Source organism: Capra hircus, chromosome 1, assembly GCF_001704415.2.
Source record: "Capra hircus breed San Clemente chromosome 1, ASM170441v1, whole genome shotgun sequence".
Lineage (NCBI taxonomy): Eukaryota > Metazoa > Chordata > Mammalia > Artiodactyla > Bovidae > Capra > Capra hircus.
In genome coordinates this window covers 153995025-154010110 of record NC_030808.1, presented here as the reverse complement: position 1 = coordinate 154010110, position 15086 = coordinate 153995025, and the positions used below count along the sequence as shown (strand labels likewise).

General features: G+C 47.7%; 1 protein-coding gene across 3 annotated transcripts in view; it reads left to right on the top strand.

The window, feature by feature from the left end:
• Positions 1–15086, top strand: part of TBC1D5 (TBC1 domain family member 5) — a 588062-nt gene that overhangs the window by 514510 nt on the left and 58466 nt on the right. For all 3 annotated transcript variants that reach the window (XM_018053168.1, XM_018053179.1, XM_018053183.1), the window contains one exon: positions 3598–3848. In XM_018053168.1, the coding sequence (XP_017908657.1) occupies positions 3598–3848 (251 nt within the window). The remainder of the gene's footprint in view (positions 1–3597; positions 3849–15086) is intronic.

Here is a 15086-nt window from a genome sequence, read left to right as displayed (position 1 = left end):
TGCGGTAGTTTAAAGATTCTTTGGCATTGCCTTTCTTTGGGATTGGAATGAAAACTGACCTTTTCCAGTCCTGTGGCCACTGCTGAGTTTTCCATATTTGCTGGCATATTGAGTACAGCACTTTCACAGCATCGTCTTTTAGGATTTGAAATAGCTCAACTGGAATTCCATCACCTCCACTAACTTTGTTCGTAGTGATGCTTCCTAAGGCCCACTTGACTTCGAATTCCAGGATGTCTGGCTCTAGGTGAGTGATCACACCATCGTGATTATCTGGGTCCTGAAGATCTTTTTTGTACAGTTTTTCTGTGTATTCTTGCCACCTCTTCTTAATATCTTCCGCTTCTGTTAGGTCCAGACCATTTCTGTCCTTTATTGAGCCCAACTTTGCATGAAATGTTCCCTTGTTATTTTTAATTTTCTTGAAGAGATCTCTAGTCTTTCCTCTTCTGTTGTTTTCCTCTATTTCTTTGCACTGATTGCTGAGGAAGGCTTTCTTATCTCTCCTTGCCTTTGGAACTCTGCATACAGATGGGTATATCTTTGCTTTTCTCCTTTGCCTTTAGCGTCCCTTCTCTTCTCACCTATTTGTAAGGCCTCTTCAGACAACTATTTTGCCTTTTTGCATTTCTTTTTCTTGGGGATGATCTTGATCCCTGCCTTCTGTACAGTGTCATGAACCTCTGTCCATAGTCCTTCAGGCACTCTTGTCTATCAGGTCTAATCCCTTGAACCTGTTTGTCACTTCCACTGTATAATTATAAGGGATTTGATTTAGATCATACCAGGATGGTCTAATGATTTTCGCTACTTTCTTCAATTTAAGTCTGAATTTGGCAATAAGGAGTTCATGATCTGAGCCACAGCTCCTGGTCTTGCTCTCTGTAGAAGACTCTCTGTAGAGTCTTCTCTTGTGTTGTTGGAAGAGGGTGTTTGCTATGACCAGTGCATTCTCTTGGCAAAACTCTATGAGCCTTTGCCCTGCTTCATTCTGTACTCCAAGGCCAAACTTATTCCACGTATCTCTTGACTTCCTACTTTTACGTCCCAGTCCCCTATAATGAACAGGACATCTTTTCTGGATGTTAGTTCTAGAAGGTCTTGCAAGTCTTCATAGAACCGTTCAGCTTCTCCAGCATTACTGGTCGGGGCATAGACTTGGATTACCGTGACATTGAATGGTTTGCCTTGGAAATGAACAGAGATCATTCTGTCATTTTTGAGATTGCATCCAAGTACTGCATTTCTTACTCTTTTGTTGGCCATGATGGCTACTCCATTTCTTCTAAGGGATTCCTGCCCACAGTAGTAGATGTAATGGTCATCTGAGTTAAGTTCACCCGTTTCAGTCCATTTTAGTTCACTGATTCCTCAAATGTTGATGCTCACTTTTGCCGTCTCCTGTTTGACCACTTCCAATTTGCCTTGATTCATGGACCTAACATTCCAGGTTCCTATGCAATATTGTTCTTTACAGCTTTTTGCTCTACTGAGAGCTCTGTCTACAAGATCCTGATGCTGGGAAAGATTGAGGGCAAGGCAGGAGGCGAAAGTGGTAACAGAGAATGAGATGGTTAGATAGCCTCGCGAACTCAATGGAAATGAGTCTGAGCAAACTCTGGGAGACAGTAGAGGACAGGGAAGCCTGGCGCACTGCAGTCAAGGGGCCACAAAGGGCCAGACCCACTCAGCGACTGAACAGCAGCTAATAAAGGCAAGGCTACAGCTGTCACACAAAACGTGGGAGGATCGCCACGTACCTGCTGCCAGGTAGATCTGAGAAAAGGAAGTGATGGCAAAGTTTAAGGTGACTAAAATCATGACAAGTGGATCTCTCAGATTGGGTTTCCAGTTTCCTACTCTTATAAAAACAAAGCTAAATGTGAGAAAATAAGCTGCTACTAATGATTGGATTACATACTGATATTGACGTGGAAACATCCCACAAGTAAAATAGTCTAACTGGTCCTCTGGATAATAGACCCGAGATACTTAAAGCCGGTGACTCATTTGGGAAGTAATCATTCATTTTAACAGCTGTTGACTTGGTGTCCTCTCTCTGCCAGGCTGAGCATTGGCGCTGGCAAACCCCGGTCACCGGGAGAGGCCTGTGTGAGCGGAAGGGGAGCGTGGAGGGGCCCTTGGGCCCTGCAGTGAGGTCACTGTGACCTCAGGGGTGGGCTGGGAGCTGGGGAGCACAGCCAGACCGAGCGGGCCGGGCTGCAGCGCAGAAAGCTCACTGAGACGCTTTGTGAGGAGGGCGAGACCAGGAAGGAACGAGCGTTCAGAGGAGGGCTGCAAACGTGTGTGCACCCGAGTGCACGCGCAGCAGGCAGTGTGCTCATGGGAGACACGCAGAGAGGAGAGATCGGGAGGCGGGCCGGGGCTCTGGGAGCAGCCGTCTCCGGAGGGCCGAGCCGCTGGGACCCTGCCTGTGGGCGGCGAGCCGGGCCGGGCCGGGGCCCAGGTGAGAAGGGTGCGTCTGCCTTTTAGCAAGGGTAGGCAGAACGCCTGGTATGTGCTGGCACCGGCGGGATGGAGACAGCGTCCTTGACTCCAAGGCATTTTGTTGCACTGGGAAGTGAAGAGGGCAGACACGCCGGGCAGACCAGGAAAACGTGGTGTGTCGGGAAAGGGAAGCGGGGCCGCGGGAAGCGGGTGCGGAGGGAAAGGGAAGCGGGGCCGCGGGAAGCGGGTGTGTCGGGAAAGGGAAGCGGGGCCGCGGGAAGCGGGTGCGGAGGGAAAGGGAAGCGGGGCCGCGGGAAGCGGGTGTGTCGGGAAAGGGAAGCGGGAAGCGGGTGTGTCGGGAAAGGGAAGCGGGGCCGCGGGAAGCGGGTGTGTCGGGAAAGGGAAGCGGGAAGCGGGTGTGTCGGGGAAAGGGAAGCGGGGCCGCGGGAAGCGGGTGCGGAGGGAAAGGGAAGCGGGGCCGCGGGAAGCGGGTGTGTCGGGAAAGGGAAGCGGGGCCGCGGGAAGCGGGTGTGTCGGGAAAGGGAAGCGGGGCCGCGGGAAGCGGGTGTGTCGGGAAAGGGAAGCGGGGCCGCGGGAAGCGGGTGTGTCGGGAAAGGGAAGCGGGAGGGCAGACTCGGGTCTCCGGGCCAACCCGCAGTGGACTCTGTGGGCTGGCTGCACGGCTGTCAGAGACGCTGCTGTTCCAGAATCGGGGGAGATGCGGCCTTGGGGGAGACCTGTTCTCCTCGCTCCCCTTTGCGGCCACCCCTGACCGCCCCTTCGGAGCCCGCCTCGCAGGCTTCCGTCACCACCTACTTCCATGGCAGCGTAACAAGTGTACTTCTTGCCTGGACTCTCCAGCAGGGGAGCTGTGTTTCAGACAGGTGCAGTGTTGGCACTGTTAGGCCCTGTTGAATAAAGGAATGGGAAAAAAAATTCCTCAAGCCACATCTTCAAAAGTCTTGCAGTTGGATTGTCCTGCGGTCACTTTTGAGTTTCCATACCTCACTCTGTGCCTGATCTCGTAAATGGCCCTTTTCAAAGCATGTGAGCTGTGTCTTTTTATCAACAGCATATGTGATATTCTGATTAGAGAACAGAGTTGTTCTCTAATTTAAGTAATGTGTCTCCACATATTTTTTTTTACAGGACCAATGCCAAAGGCGCTCCCCTAAATATAAATAAGGTCTCGAACAGCCTGATTAACTTCGGAAGGAAGCTGATTTCTCCCGCGGCGGCCCCGGGTGGTGCAGGAGGCCCCGTGGCAGTGGGCAGTGGCGGCACCCCTTCCCCGGCGGCGGCTCCCACCAGGACCTTGGCGGAGGCCCCCAGGCACGCTCTGCAGCAGCAGCAGCAGAGGCTGATGAAATCGGAAAGTATGCCCGTGCAGCTAAACAGAGGTAAGGGAGGATGCTGGAACCTGGGCCTTCCTCACCTGACTTCGAGGAACCACCGTCCTAGGACGAGGGACTAATGCAAAACTCAACTGTAAAACATGTTAGATTGTTTTCAAGTGGGAATTTCAGATACTGTACTGTTCTTAAGAACTTTTTACGAGCTAATTTGTTAAAGTGCTTTCTTAACATTTCCACCTCAGTGTGCTTGCATTTGTGTCGTGGTCACGCCCACTGAGCGTGGTGTGAACAGCAGAGAGCTTGTCACAGCAGAGAGCTTGAGACCTGTAGACCAACGTCTCTGCTGACTTTGTGCAGTGATGCCTCTGGCTAGGAGAGTATTGGCAAGGGGCGGGCCTGGGACCCTGGGCTCTGCCGGTCCCAGCTTTCACCCCTGCCGTTGGTTCGGAGGAGGCAGGTCACCAGGCTTGCGTACCTTTGAGGAGCACAAAGCAGAGCCCCGAACGGGGGACGGGGCAGGCAGGATGTCTCGCGCAGCCAGGGCCCGTGTCCACGTCGGGGCACCGGGAGAGGCGGAGAGCGTGAGACCGGCTCTCAGTGTGTGCAGGTGCCGGGGCTCGGGGAGCCGCCCTCCCCTTTAGGGGCTTCCCAGCACTTCACCTCGCTCATTGTGTTCGTAAGAGAGCCTTGCGGGTTCCTACCCAGAACTTTTTCTCATATTTTCCACTACCTCCAAAGATGTGTGAATCAAGCCTGTTAGAAACAGCTACATTTATTCTTAGTGGTGGGCTCTGCTGTCTGTGTTCTGGAAGCACGAGATACTAACATGATGGCTGAAAGTCTACAGAAATCAATCCTGAGGCCTCACAAAGCCTGGAGTCCGTGGCCATTTAGTGTCAGAGCAGATACCCTCTTGACCCCTGCCTCATCCACGTCATAAAGGAATCATAGCCTGGATCATAGCCAAGTTCAGTACCCAACACTCAGTGTTGACAATAACAATAATATATTGAATTGTTAGATATTAACCCATGTTCCATATACTCTGTTTAAGACGATCGCGTCCAACGTTACCAGAATTTCAATCGCTGGTGTTTAAAATGGTGAACAAGTTAAATGGACTCTGCATGCCAATAGCAGAAAACAAACTGTGTGCTCAGCAGTCAGCGTGCTTCTGTCAGCTACGCTTATCTGCCGTTGCCTGTGTGAAGAAGTAGACTTTATATGATTGCTGTTTAAATTTCTATTAGAACACTCCATTTACCTTACATAGGAACATCTTTTAATATTATTACACTCTTCTCTTTTTAATGTAGAGCTATCACACGTGATTTAAAGAGAAGGAGACTGCAAATCTGTAACATATTGTAAATGTATTTTAATGCCAGGAGACATGCCCACTTCCAGGATGGAAATGAATGTTATTTTATATATTTCTTAATTGTACTGTTTTATTGTTCTAAACAAATATGATTTCAATATTGCTTTGATAACAAGCCATAGTTAGTAGCAATTCTAACTGATGGCAGGCAAATGAGTCAGAGAATCTCTTAATGCCGTAGCTTCAATTTTCTGAGGAACCAAGCCAAATGACTGTAGAAATATAAAGTTGTGTCTCTAAGGAAATGTCAAGTATTAATATCACAGTGAGTGAGAAAGGAAGTACATGAGGACTGAACAATTGATGAAAACTAAGCCCCCAGTTATAAGGAAGCAACAGAGCACTTAAGCAGAGCGTTTGGAACAGGAGCATCGCCGGGGCACTCCGTGACCGGTCCCTGTGCGACACGGAAGCGATCTTGTTTGGCAGCTCTTCGTTTCATTTCTGGTTTATTCTTCTTATGTCAACCTACAGAAAGCTTCTCTACCTTCATATTAAAGATGCTCGGTCTGTCGGGGCCCCTCCCTGAATGAAGGTTTCAATAAAATAGACCAAAAGGTGAAGAGATCAGTTTGTACTGGTAGAAGTGGGGTAGGTTGATCCTTCACTTGCTCTCCAGTGAACCACAGGCAGAAACCTGAAACTTTCTGACCCTTTCCCCACCCGGAAATAAGGGTTTGACCTGACCCCTGGGGAGCATGCCAGCTCTGCAAACCTGTGGTTCCTTAGATGAAAGGTGTGTTTGTTAACTCTCCTCCAGCAGCGGTTCTTTCTGCGGGCGTTTCCCGCCAGTGTCCTGCCGCGCCCCGATGCTGACCTGAACCTGCTGTGTCCCCTGGCCCGGGAGGGGGTGAGCACAGTGCTGACTCCTTCCCAAGACCTGCGCTAGGACAGGGCTTCTGACCGCCTCGGAACAGCCCTTCATGCCTTTTTAGTGCGCTCTGTAGGAAAACTTGAGCCTTGTTTCGAAAAGCGGTTGTTTATGCAGCTGAAAACCCTTATGGCTAACCCTTATGGGTTAGTTAACTCCCGATTATCTCTGCTCATATAGAGGAAGAGTTCTATGAGAAAGCCAGCATTCAAATATCTGTTACTTGAAGTGCATTCTGCCGTGGGTATCTGTGTTGGGGGTGGGGTCCTGAAGGAAGGAGGGAGCACAGATGGTCCTCCAACATTTTCCAGGTGACATCAATATTAAACTTAGCCTCAGTCTCTAAATATGCATTAATCGGTGATCCAGAAGCTGCCGAGTAAAATGAGTTGCAGGCGTGAACTTGGAAATCTTCGAGAGTACAGAGCGTGAGGCGCACTGCTTACCAGTGAATAGAGGCTGAGCTGGATTAGGGAGCTGAGGGCCTGGGGAGTTCCACTGAAAGTTGTTTTCCAGTTATTTGGAGTATGTACCTATTTGCAGGTTTTATTTCTGCTATGGGAGAATATAAATGCATGTCCTGCTAATTGATAGGAATGGTCTAATTACAACCCAGTAATGTCAGATGAGCTGTCTGTGCTGTAAATCCTCATTATAGCCAGTGGTCAAGGCACTGAAGGTTGTTATATAATTCAAAAATTGATTTTTTTTTTTTTGCTATTGTATAGGAGCTACAGGGAAAGCAGATCTGTTAATTATGTGTTATCATACATAGAAAATGTGGTGCCTTTTAAGAAGGCTTGTTTTTCAGCTTGTTAATCTCAAAATAGCACAAGGCTTCAGATGCTGACCAGTCCAGGAGAGGATTCGGTTGACAGTGGCTGTACTTCATGGTGAACTTTGTCATCCAGGAAGGAAATCAAAGACCCCCAAAAATCTTGCTTCTCAACGGTCCTGTACCTCAAGTGCTTCTCAGCATTTCCTTTTCCTTTCTTTCCCTTACCCTCCTTTTTCTTTGTATGTTTTTTTAGTTTGAGCACTTCTTTATTTTAAGCATTTACTGCAGGTCCAATTTGTAAATGAAATCTTGCCTATATAAGTATATCAAGTTTAAAGGGTGTGCAGTTCACAGATTTATTTTTACATGTTGACATTTCTAAGTGCATGTGGTAACTTATGAAATCTTTTCAGTACTTAATATGAAATCAGAACTTGTCTAGGTCTTTATCTTATCACTGAAGAAATTGGTTTCAAGTTTCGTTAAAAATAAATTTTGTCTGTTACAGGAGGAAATCGATTTCAAAGGAACATCTTTACTTCTTAATTAAATACATAGATACTTTTGGATAAAGAATTTTTTAAATAAGAAAATATAAAATCATGCTGTCATTTGTAGGACAGTGAAATCTGCTCAGCAGTATCCATTGATGGCTAGTTTCCTGTACTTTAGACCTGTAGAAACTTTTTTTCCTCAAGAAAAACAGGCACAAACTTTTAAGGAAACACTTTAAAAATTAGTTCCTTTAAGAAATACTTTATATTAATTTTTCTAAGATTGTGTTATGATTTGATTCACTGTACTTTTAGTAATTAGGTTGATAGGTCAAAGTATTATAGCATTAACTAGGAAAGAAAAGCTAATTTTTTTCCTCTTTATGAAATCTAATAATTTTTTCTTATGAAATCCAGGCGATATAGTTACAGGAAGCGATGCTCAGGTTTCTGGTCCTGTCCAGACCCTGACCGGCCTCCCAGGTACAGTTACCGTGGCAACGCAGTCTCTCTTTGCCTGCAGTCTCACTGCCTCCTCCCAAACTCCATTTTCCTTTTTGCCACCCACCATTCACGCCGTTTACCAGCTCGCTCCATTGTTCAACCACTGAGTGGCACTGTTGTCTAGGACAAAAGTCCCCTCTCCCGTCATACCTTGCTAGCGCCCGAGCTGACTGAAGCCTGGTTCTTAATGTTTCTTTACCTGAGTTTGTACCAGTCTCTTTCCTTGCAGTATGGGGCACTCTAGATCCTGTGGTTCTTTTAACACCACATTGTAACTGGCAGTTCATGCTGAGGTGTTTTCCAGTTGCAAAGGTGCTCTGTGATAGGATTTGACAGATTGGCTCTGAGGTTAAACACCTTAGATGCTGTGTATCTGCTTATTATTGTATGTATTAGCCAGAAGCACTTATTATAGTTTACAGAGAAGAATTACAACTTGATTTCAAAATTTGTTTCTAAGTACAGGCTTTGTGTTATGAGTCATTTTAACAGAATTAGAATTCAGTGTGACAAATCTCTATGTACAGTAATTGGCAATGATGTAAAATAAAAAGAATATTTAAATATCATAACCGTGTGTCCAAAATCTAGAAAAAGTTTATTTAAGAAATTTAAAACAATAGTAATCCATATTCAGCACCTCCTATGGAATTTAGAAACATAAATGTTTAAAGTCGCTGCATTTATCTTTTATTACAAAATCTTTTAAAATATTCTGTAGAGAGAAAGTCTGTATTAAATGGAAGGCTAGACTAAGAATCCTCCCTTCAAATTCAGACTAAAAAGAGGACAGTATTAATAGAAATTCATAAATGTCTTCCTTAGTTTAAAATATCCGCACAGTAGTCACGCTGCTAGCATTAAACTGCTGTTCTAATAATGACATGTCTCCATAATATCTGTGCTTTTTAATAGCGTCACAGAAAATAATATGTCATGGTCAGGACATGAGTGGTGTGCTGACCTAACGTGTTAAATGCACCGTGGGGCAGGGGGGTGTGATCCTGCTTCTGTATATGGTTCCGCGTTTCCCTGGTAGGGTTTCTGGCTGTGTTCTGGTAATTGACCCACTGACCTTTAGGGCTTTCGGAGCTCTCAGAGTCTGTGAAAGCTGCCGCTTACTCTGCGCAGTGACCTAAGTAACAACAGGCTGCTGCGGCGTAGCTGGTGCAGGAGGCAGACCAGCGACTCCTCTTTCCCCTTGTCAGGTATTGCAGCTACGTGAATGCTGATGCGATTTCCTGACCCGGTGAGAATTCACAAGACTTAAATTTGTTTCCTTAAAAGTATTTTTTTTTTTTTTTTTGGCTGTACCACACAACCTGTGGGATCCTAGTTTCTTGGCCGGGGATTGAAGCTGGGCCCGCGGCAGTGAGAAGCATGCAGTCCTCACCACTGGACTGCTTGCCCCAGGCAGCCGTGGAGCAGGCGCTCTGTTGTGGCAGGGTTAGTTTGCTGCGGAGTGTGTCTCTGGCTGCGAAAGCCTGACGGGCTCATGCCTGCATGGAGAGAGAAAGCTACAGGCTGCCCCCTGTCCTGACTTCTGCTCCTGCGCTCCTGCTCAGTCCGTGTTTTCCAGTAGACACGTGGACAGCGTCCCTTTTTAAACAGACTCTTAAAGAAGGCGATGGCAGCATTTTGTTCAGATGACTTGCATTAGAGAGGTAGAATTGTCTCCCTCCCTCGCCCAGCGAGCACTTGCTGGATGCCTGCACCGTGCCGTTGAGGTGAAGTGGAGTGAAGTAAGCTCGCTCAGTCGTGTCCGACTCTTTGCGACCCCGTGGACTGTAGCCCACCAGGCTCTTCCATCCATGGGATTCTCCAGGCAAGGATACTGGAGTGGGTTGCCATTTCCTTTTCCAGCAGTGTGCCCTTAGAGAGCTGGGATCGTCTCCCTCGCCCAGCGGGCACATGCCCGGTGCCTGCAGTGTGCCCTTAGAGAGGTGGGATCGCCTCCCTCGCCCAGCGGGCACGTGCCGGGTGCCTGCAGTGTGCCCTTAGAGAGGTGGGATCGCCTCCCTCGCCCAGCGGGCACGTGCCGGGTGCCTGCAGTGTGCCCTTAGAGAGGTGGGATCGCCTCCCTCGCCCAGCGGGCACGTGCCGGGTGCCTGCAGTGTGCCCTTAGAGAGGTGGGATCACCTCCCTCGCCCAGCGGGCACGTGCCGGGTGCCTGCAGTGTGCCCTTAGAGAGGTGGGATCGCCTCCCTCCCTCCCTCCCTCACGCCCTCCCTGACCATGCGCTGCCTGCAGTGTGCCAGGCTCTGTCTTCACCGGTCCCTGGGCCTCCCTCCCATTTCGCCAAGCTGTGTGGGCATCGCGGGTACTTCAGATGACTCGGGCAAGTCCACCTGGTCGAGAGCCAGCTCTTTTTCTGAGCCCCTGTTCCCGACTGCCCTGTCTGCCCTCCCCAGCAGGACTGTATCAGTCTCACAGGGACGGGTCCAGCGGCTTAATGAGACAGGAGGCCAGATGAACAGCTTTCCCCTGCAGTGGACAGTGGGGCAAGCCCTGCCCCGGTTTGGAGAGGTCACTGTGGGTTAGCCTCAACCCAGCACACTTCCTGCAGAGTGTCTGAGAGCAAGGGGAGGTAGAAGGGACCCAAAATAGTTAGTGGTGGCAACAGAAAGCTTTCTAGCAATCTCTGCTGGAGAGATTCTTGGGGCTCAGTAATCCCAGAAGCTGGAGAAGCTCATCAGAGGTTCCAGACCCACAAGAACAGACACACTTTTCAGGGAGATAAAATATCATGTAGCCTTCCCATGTGTCTTTTTTCGGAGCGGTGGGGCAGATGTCAGGAAATGAAGCAAATATCAGTATTTGCAATAATTCTTCAATTGTAGGTAGTCTTTTCTTATCGTGAGGTCTTATCTTTGCCTTTTAACACACAATAATTATATGGGTTTTAATTTTTTGAAGAAAATTACAAATATAAAGTGATATCTCACAATCCAGGCCATTAAATAATTTTTGGAAAATTGTTGGAAAGATCGTTTTCTCAGTGTATGTTGCAGTCATAAAAGACATGCCACAGGAGAGTTTATTCTTTTGTCAACTTAACTCAAAGAGTTTTCTTCAAAATTATCTTTGGAAATAGCACATATGCCCCCAGGAACTTTTTTTGAGAGATACTTAGGAATTAATTCATAAACTTAAAATTCAGAAAACTAAGATCATGGCGGAGAAGGCAATGGCACCCCACTCCAGTACTCTTGCCTGGAAAATCCCATGGATGGAGGAGCCTGGTGGGCTGCAGTCCATGGGGTCGCAAAGAGTCAGACATGACTGAGCGACTTCACTTTGACTTTTCACTTTCATGCATTGGAGAAGGAAATGGCAACCCACTCCAGTGTTCTTGCCTGGAGAATCCCAGGGACGGCGGAGCCTGGTGGGCTGCCGTCTATGGGGTCCCAAGAGTCAGACACGACTGAAGCGACTTAGCAGCAGCAGCAGCAGCAGCAAGATCATGGCATCCAGTCCCGTCACTTCATGGGAAATAGATGGGGAAACAGTGGAAACAGTGTCAGACTTTATTCTTTGGGGCTCCAAAGTCACTGCAGACGGTGACTGCAGTCATGAAATTATAAAAGACACTTACTCCCTGGAAGGAAAGTTATAACCAACCTAGATAGCATATTGAAAAGCAGAGATATTACTTTGCCGACTAAGATCCGTCTAGTCAAGCCTATGGTTTTTCCATTGGTCATATATGGATGTGAGAGTTGGACTGTGAAGAAAGCTGAGTGCCGACGAATTGATGCTTTTGAACTGTGGTGTTGGAGAAGACTCTGGAGAGTCCCTTGGACTGCAAGGAGATCCAACCAGTCCATTCTGAAATCAGCCCTGGGGTTTCTTTGGAAGGAATGATGCTGAAGCTGAAACTCCAGTACTTTGGCCACCTCATGCAAAGAGTTGACTCATTGGAAAAGACTCTGATGCTGGGATGGATTGGGGGCAGGAGGAGAAGGGGACGACCCAGGATGAGATGGCTGGATGGCATCACCGACTCAATGGAGGTGAGTCTGAGTGAACTCCGGGAGTTGGTGATGGATAGGGAGGCCTGGCGTGCTGTGATTCATGGGGTCGCAAAGAGTCAGACACGACTGAGCGACTGAACTGAACTGAACTGAAATTTAAAATATAGGGACTCAGACATACATAGACATTACTTCCAAAGGGAAATTATAATTTCCAACAACTGCACTATATAAATACTATCATATAATGGACCCTTAGGAAAGAAATTTGTATTTCTTAAGTCAGTGCCACACACAGGCATTTTTAAAATTTGTGTCTTGTGTGTGTTCGTGTTTCAGATATGAGTGAATGTGCATAAATGCGTATGCATAGATGCCGCTATGCATGTTGTCAGGTTTTCCCTTTTCGTTGTGGTTTGTCTCAGCATATTGAATATAGCTCCCTGGGCTATACAGTAGCACCTTGTTTATCCACCCTATAGATACTAGTTTGCGTCTGCTCATCCCAAGCTCACAATCCATCCCTCCCCTGCACCCCAACGCTGGCAGCCCCAAGCTTGCTCTCTGCATCTGTGTTGTCGACAGCTTCATCTGTGTCACATGTGAGGCGCCACATGTAAGCTGTGTCACACGGTGTTTGCCTTTTTATTTCTGACTCAGTTTGCTTGGACTTCCCTGGTGGCTCAGATGGTAAAAGCATCTGCGTGCAGTGCAGGAGACCTGGATTCAGTCCCTGGGTTGGGAAGATCCCGTGGAGAAGGAAATGGCAGCCCACTCCAGTATTGTTGCCTGTAAAATCCCATGGACAGAGGAGCCTGGCAGGCTGCAGTCCATGGGGTCGCAAAGAGTCGGACATGTCTGAGCAACTTCACTTCACTTAGTTTGCTTAGTTTGACAGTCTGTAGGTCCATCCATGTTGCAGCAGATGGCATTATTTCATTCCTTTTATGGCAGACTGTCACCAGCTTAGTTTTTTGAATGCTGAGTTTTACACCAGCTTTTTCATTCTTCTCTTGCACCTACATCAGAATGCTCTTCAGTTCCTCTTTGCTTTCTGCCATAAGGGTGGTGTTATCTGCATATCTGAGGTTATTGATATTTCTCCCGGCTATCTTGATTCCAGCTTGTGTTTCATCCATCCCAGAGTTTCTCATGATGTACTCTGCATAGAAGTTAAATAAGCAAGGTGACAATATAGAACCTTGACGTACTCCTTTCCCAATTTGAAAACCAATTTGTGGTTCCATGTCCAGTTTTAACTGTTGCTTCCTGACGTGCATACAGATATCTCAGGACGCAGGTCAGGTGGTCTGGTATTCCCATCTGTTTCAGAATTTTCCACAGTTTGTTCTGATCTACACAGTCAAAGGCTTTGGTGTAGTCAATAAAGCAGAAGTAGATGTTTTTCTGGAACTCTCTTGATTTTTTTATGCTCTGACAGATGTTGGCAATTTGAACTCTGGTTTCCTCTGGCATTTCTAAATCCAGCTTGAACATCCGGAAGTTCACGCTTCACATATTGTTGAAGCCTGGCTTGGAGAATTTTGAGCATTACTTGGTTAGCATGTGAGATGAGTACAATTGTGCGGTAGTTTGAGCATTCTTTGGCATTGCCTTTCTTTGGGATTGGAATGAAAACTGACCTTTTCCAGTCCTGTGGCCACTGCTGAGTTTTCCAAATTTGCTGGCGTATTGAGCGCAGCACTTTCACAGCATCATCTTTTAGGACTTGAAATAGATCAGCTGGAATTCCATCACCTCCACTAGCTTTGTTCATAGTGATGCTTCCTAAGGCCCCCTTGACTTCGCACCTCAGGAGGTCTGGCTCTAGGTGAGTGACCACACCATCGTGATTATCCGGGTCATTCCACCATATGTATGTATCACCTCCGCCTTATCCATTCATCTGTGGATGGACATTTTAGGTTGTTTCCATGTCTTGGCTATTGTAAATAGTGCTGCTGTGAACATAGGGGTTTGTTTGTTGGTTTGTTTAATAGAAAAATGTTGAAAAGGATAAAAGTCTCCCTTCCCACTTAACCACTGTTAATGTAAAACTAAAGTGCATGTAACATTAGACAATCCCAGTTAACTAAAGGGAAAAAAGAGAAAAAACAGCTCCTTTTTCTCCTCCCACTTCCTTTTGCCAGCCCATTTAACTACATGTATCCATTGTTAAGTTTCTTATAACTCCTTCTAGGACAAAGAAAAAATGTTTTAAACTAAAGGGTAACAGGTACCTCACGTTAATATGCTAACAGCTCGTGTCTGGAGATGACTTCACTGTGAAGCCTCAAGATGAAAGCAAAATCTGTGCAGTGCAAGTGACAAGCAGTAAGTGGCTGGGCCAGAGGCGAGGGAGGCCAGGTCAGCTCAGGCAAGACACAGTGCGACAGGACGGAGAGCCTGCTCCTGCCCGCAGGGAGGGCTGCAGAGCCTAAAGGCTGTCCTGGAAGATGGCCACGTAGCAGTCCCTGTGCGTGCTGTTGAAAAACGAGAGTCCTGAAGCAGAACAAGCAGTTCCATTGCCTTCTAAATGATCGCTTTAAGAAGACAGAGGAATTCAGAATATGTGAAACAAATTAAGGAGACTCCTCAATTAACTAGAGCATGCCTCTTTTTTGGGAAGACTTACTCCAAAAGACATTGAATGAATGAGTTGTTGGATAGAGAACAAGGTCAGAGTTAGCCCTTTGCCATGAGAAGATCTCATTCCACGTTTCTTTCATTTCAAGTCGCATTTACTACAGCCCTTTCTAAGGGAGCAGGGCGATGAATCTGTGCTCAGCATGGGCTCTGGAGTCAGGCCTGACTTGGAATCCGGCCTTAGTCACTGCCTTGCTGGATGCCCCATGGAGGCTGCTTGACCTCTCATCTGTAAAGAGAAAGGACAGCTGCTTTGGGGGTGGAGGGATGGCACCCCCACGCCTGTCCGCCGCAGGGACTGGAGGGTTTCACCTCTCATCTGTAGAGAGAGCAGGGACAGCTCCTTCAGGGTTGGGGGAGGTGGCACCCCCACGCCTGTCCACCGCAAGGACTGGAGGGTTTCGCCTCTCATCTGTAGAGAGAGCAGGGACAGCTGCTTTGGGGGTGGGGGACGGCACCCCCACGCCTGTCCGCCGCAGGGACTGGAGGGTGCCGCCTTCTGGGGGCGGCTGTGGTGGTGGGGTCATCATGAGCCTCCTCAAGTGCCTCCTTGGCCGTCAGGGTCAGCCGTGTGAAGCAAACCACGCAATGCCTCTGTCTTGTCTTAATAACGTGTCCTGACGATCTGAACCCCC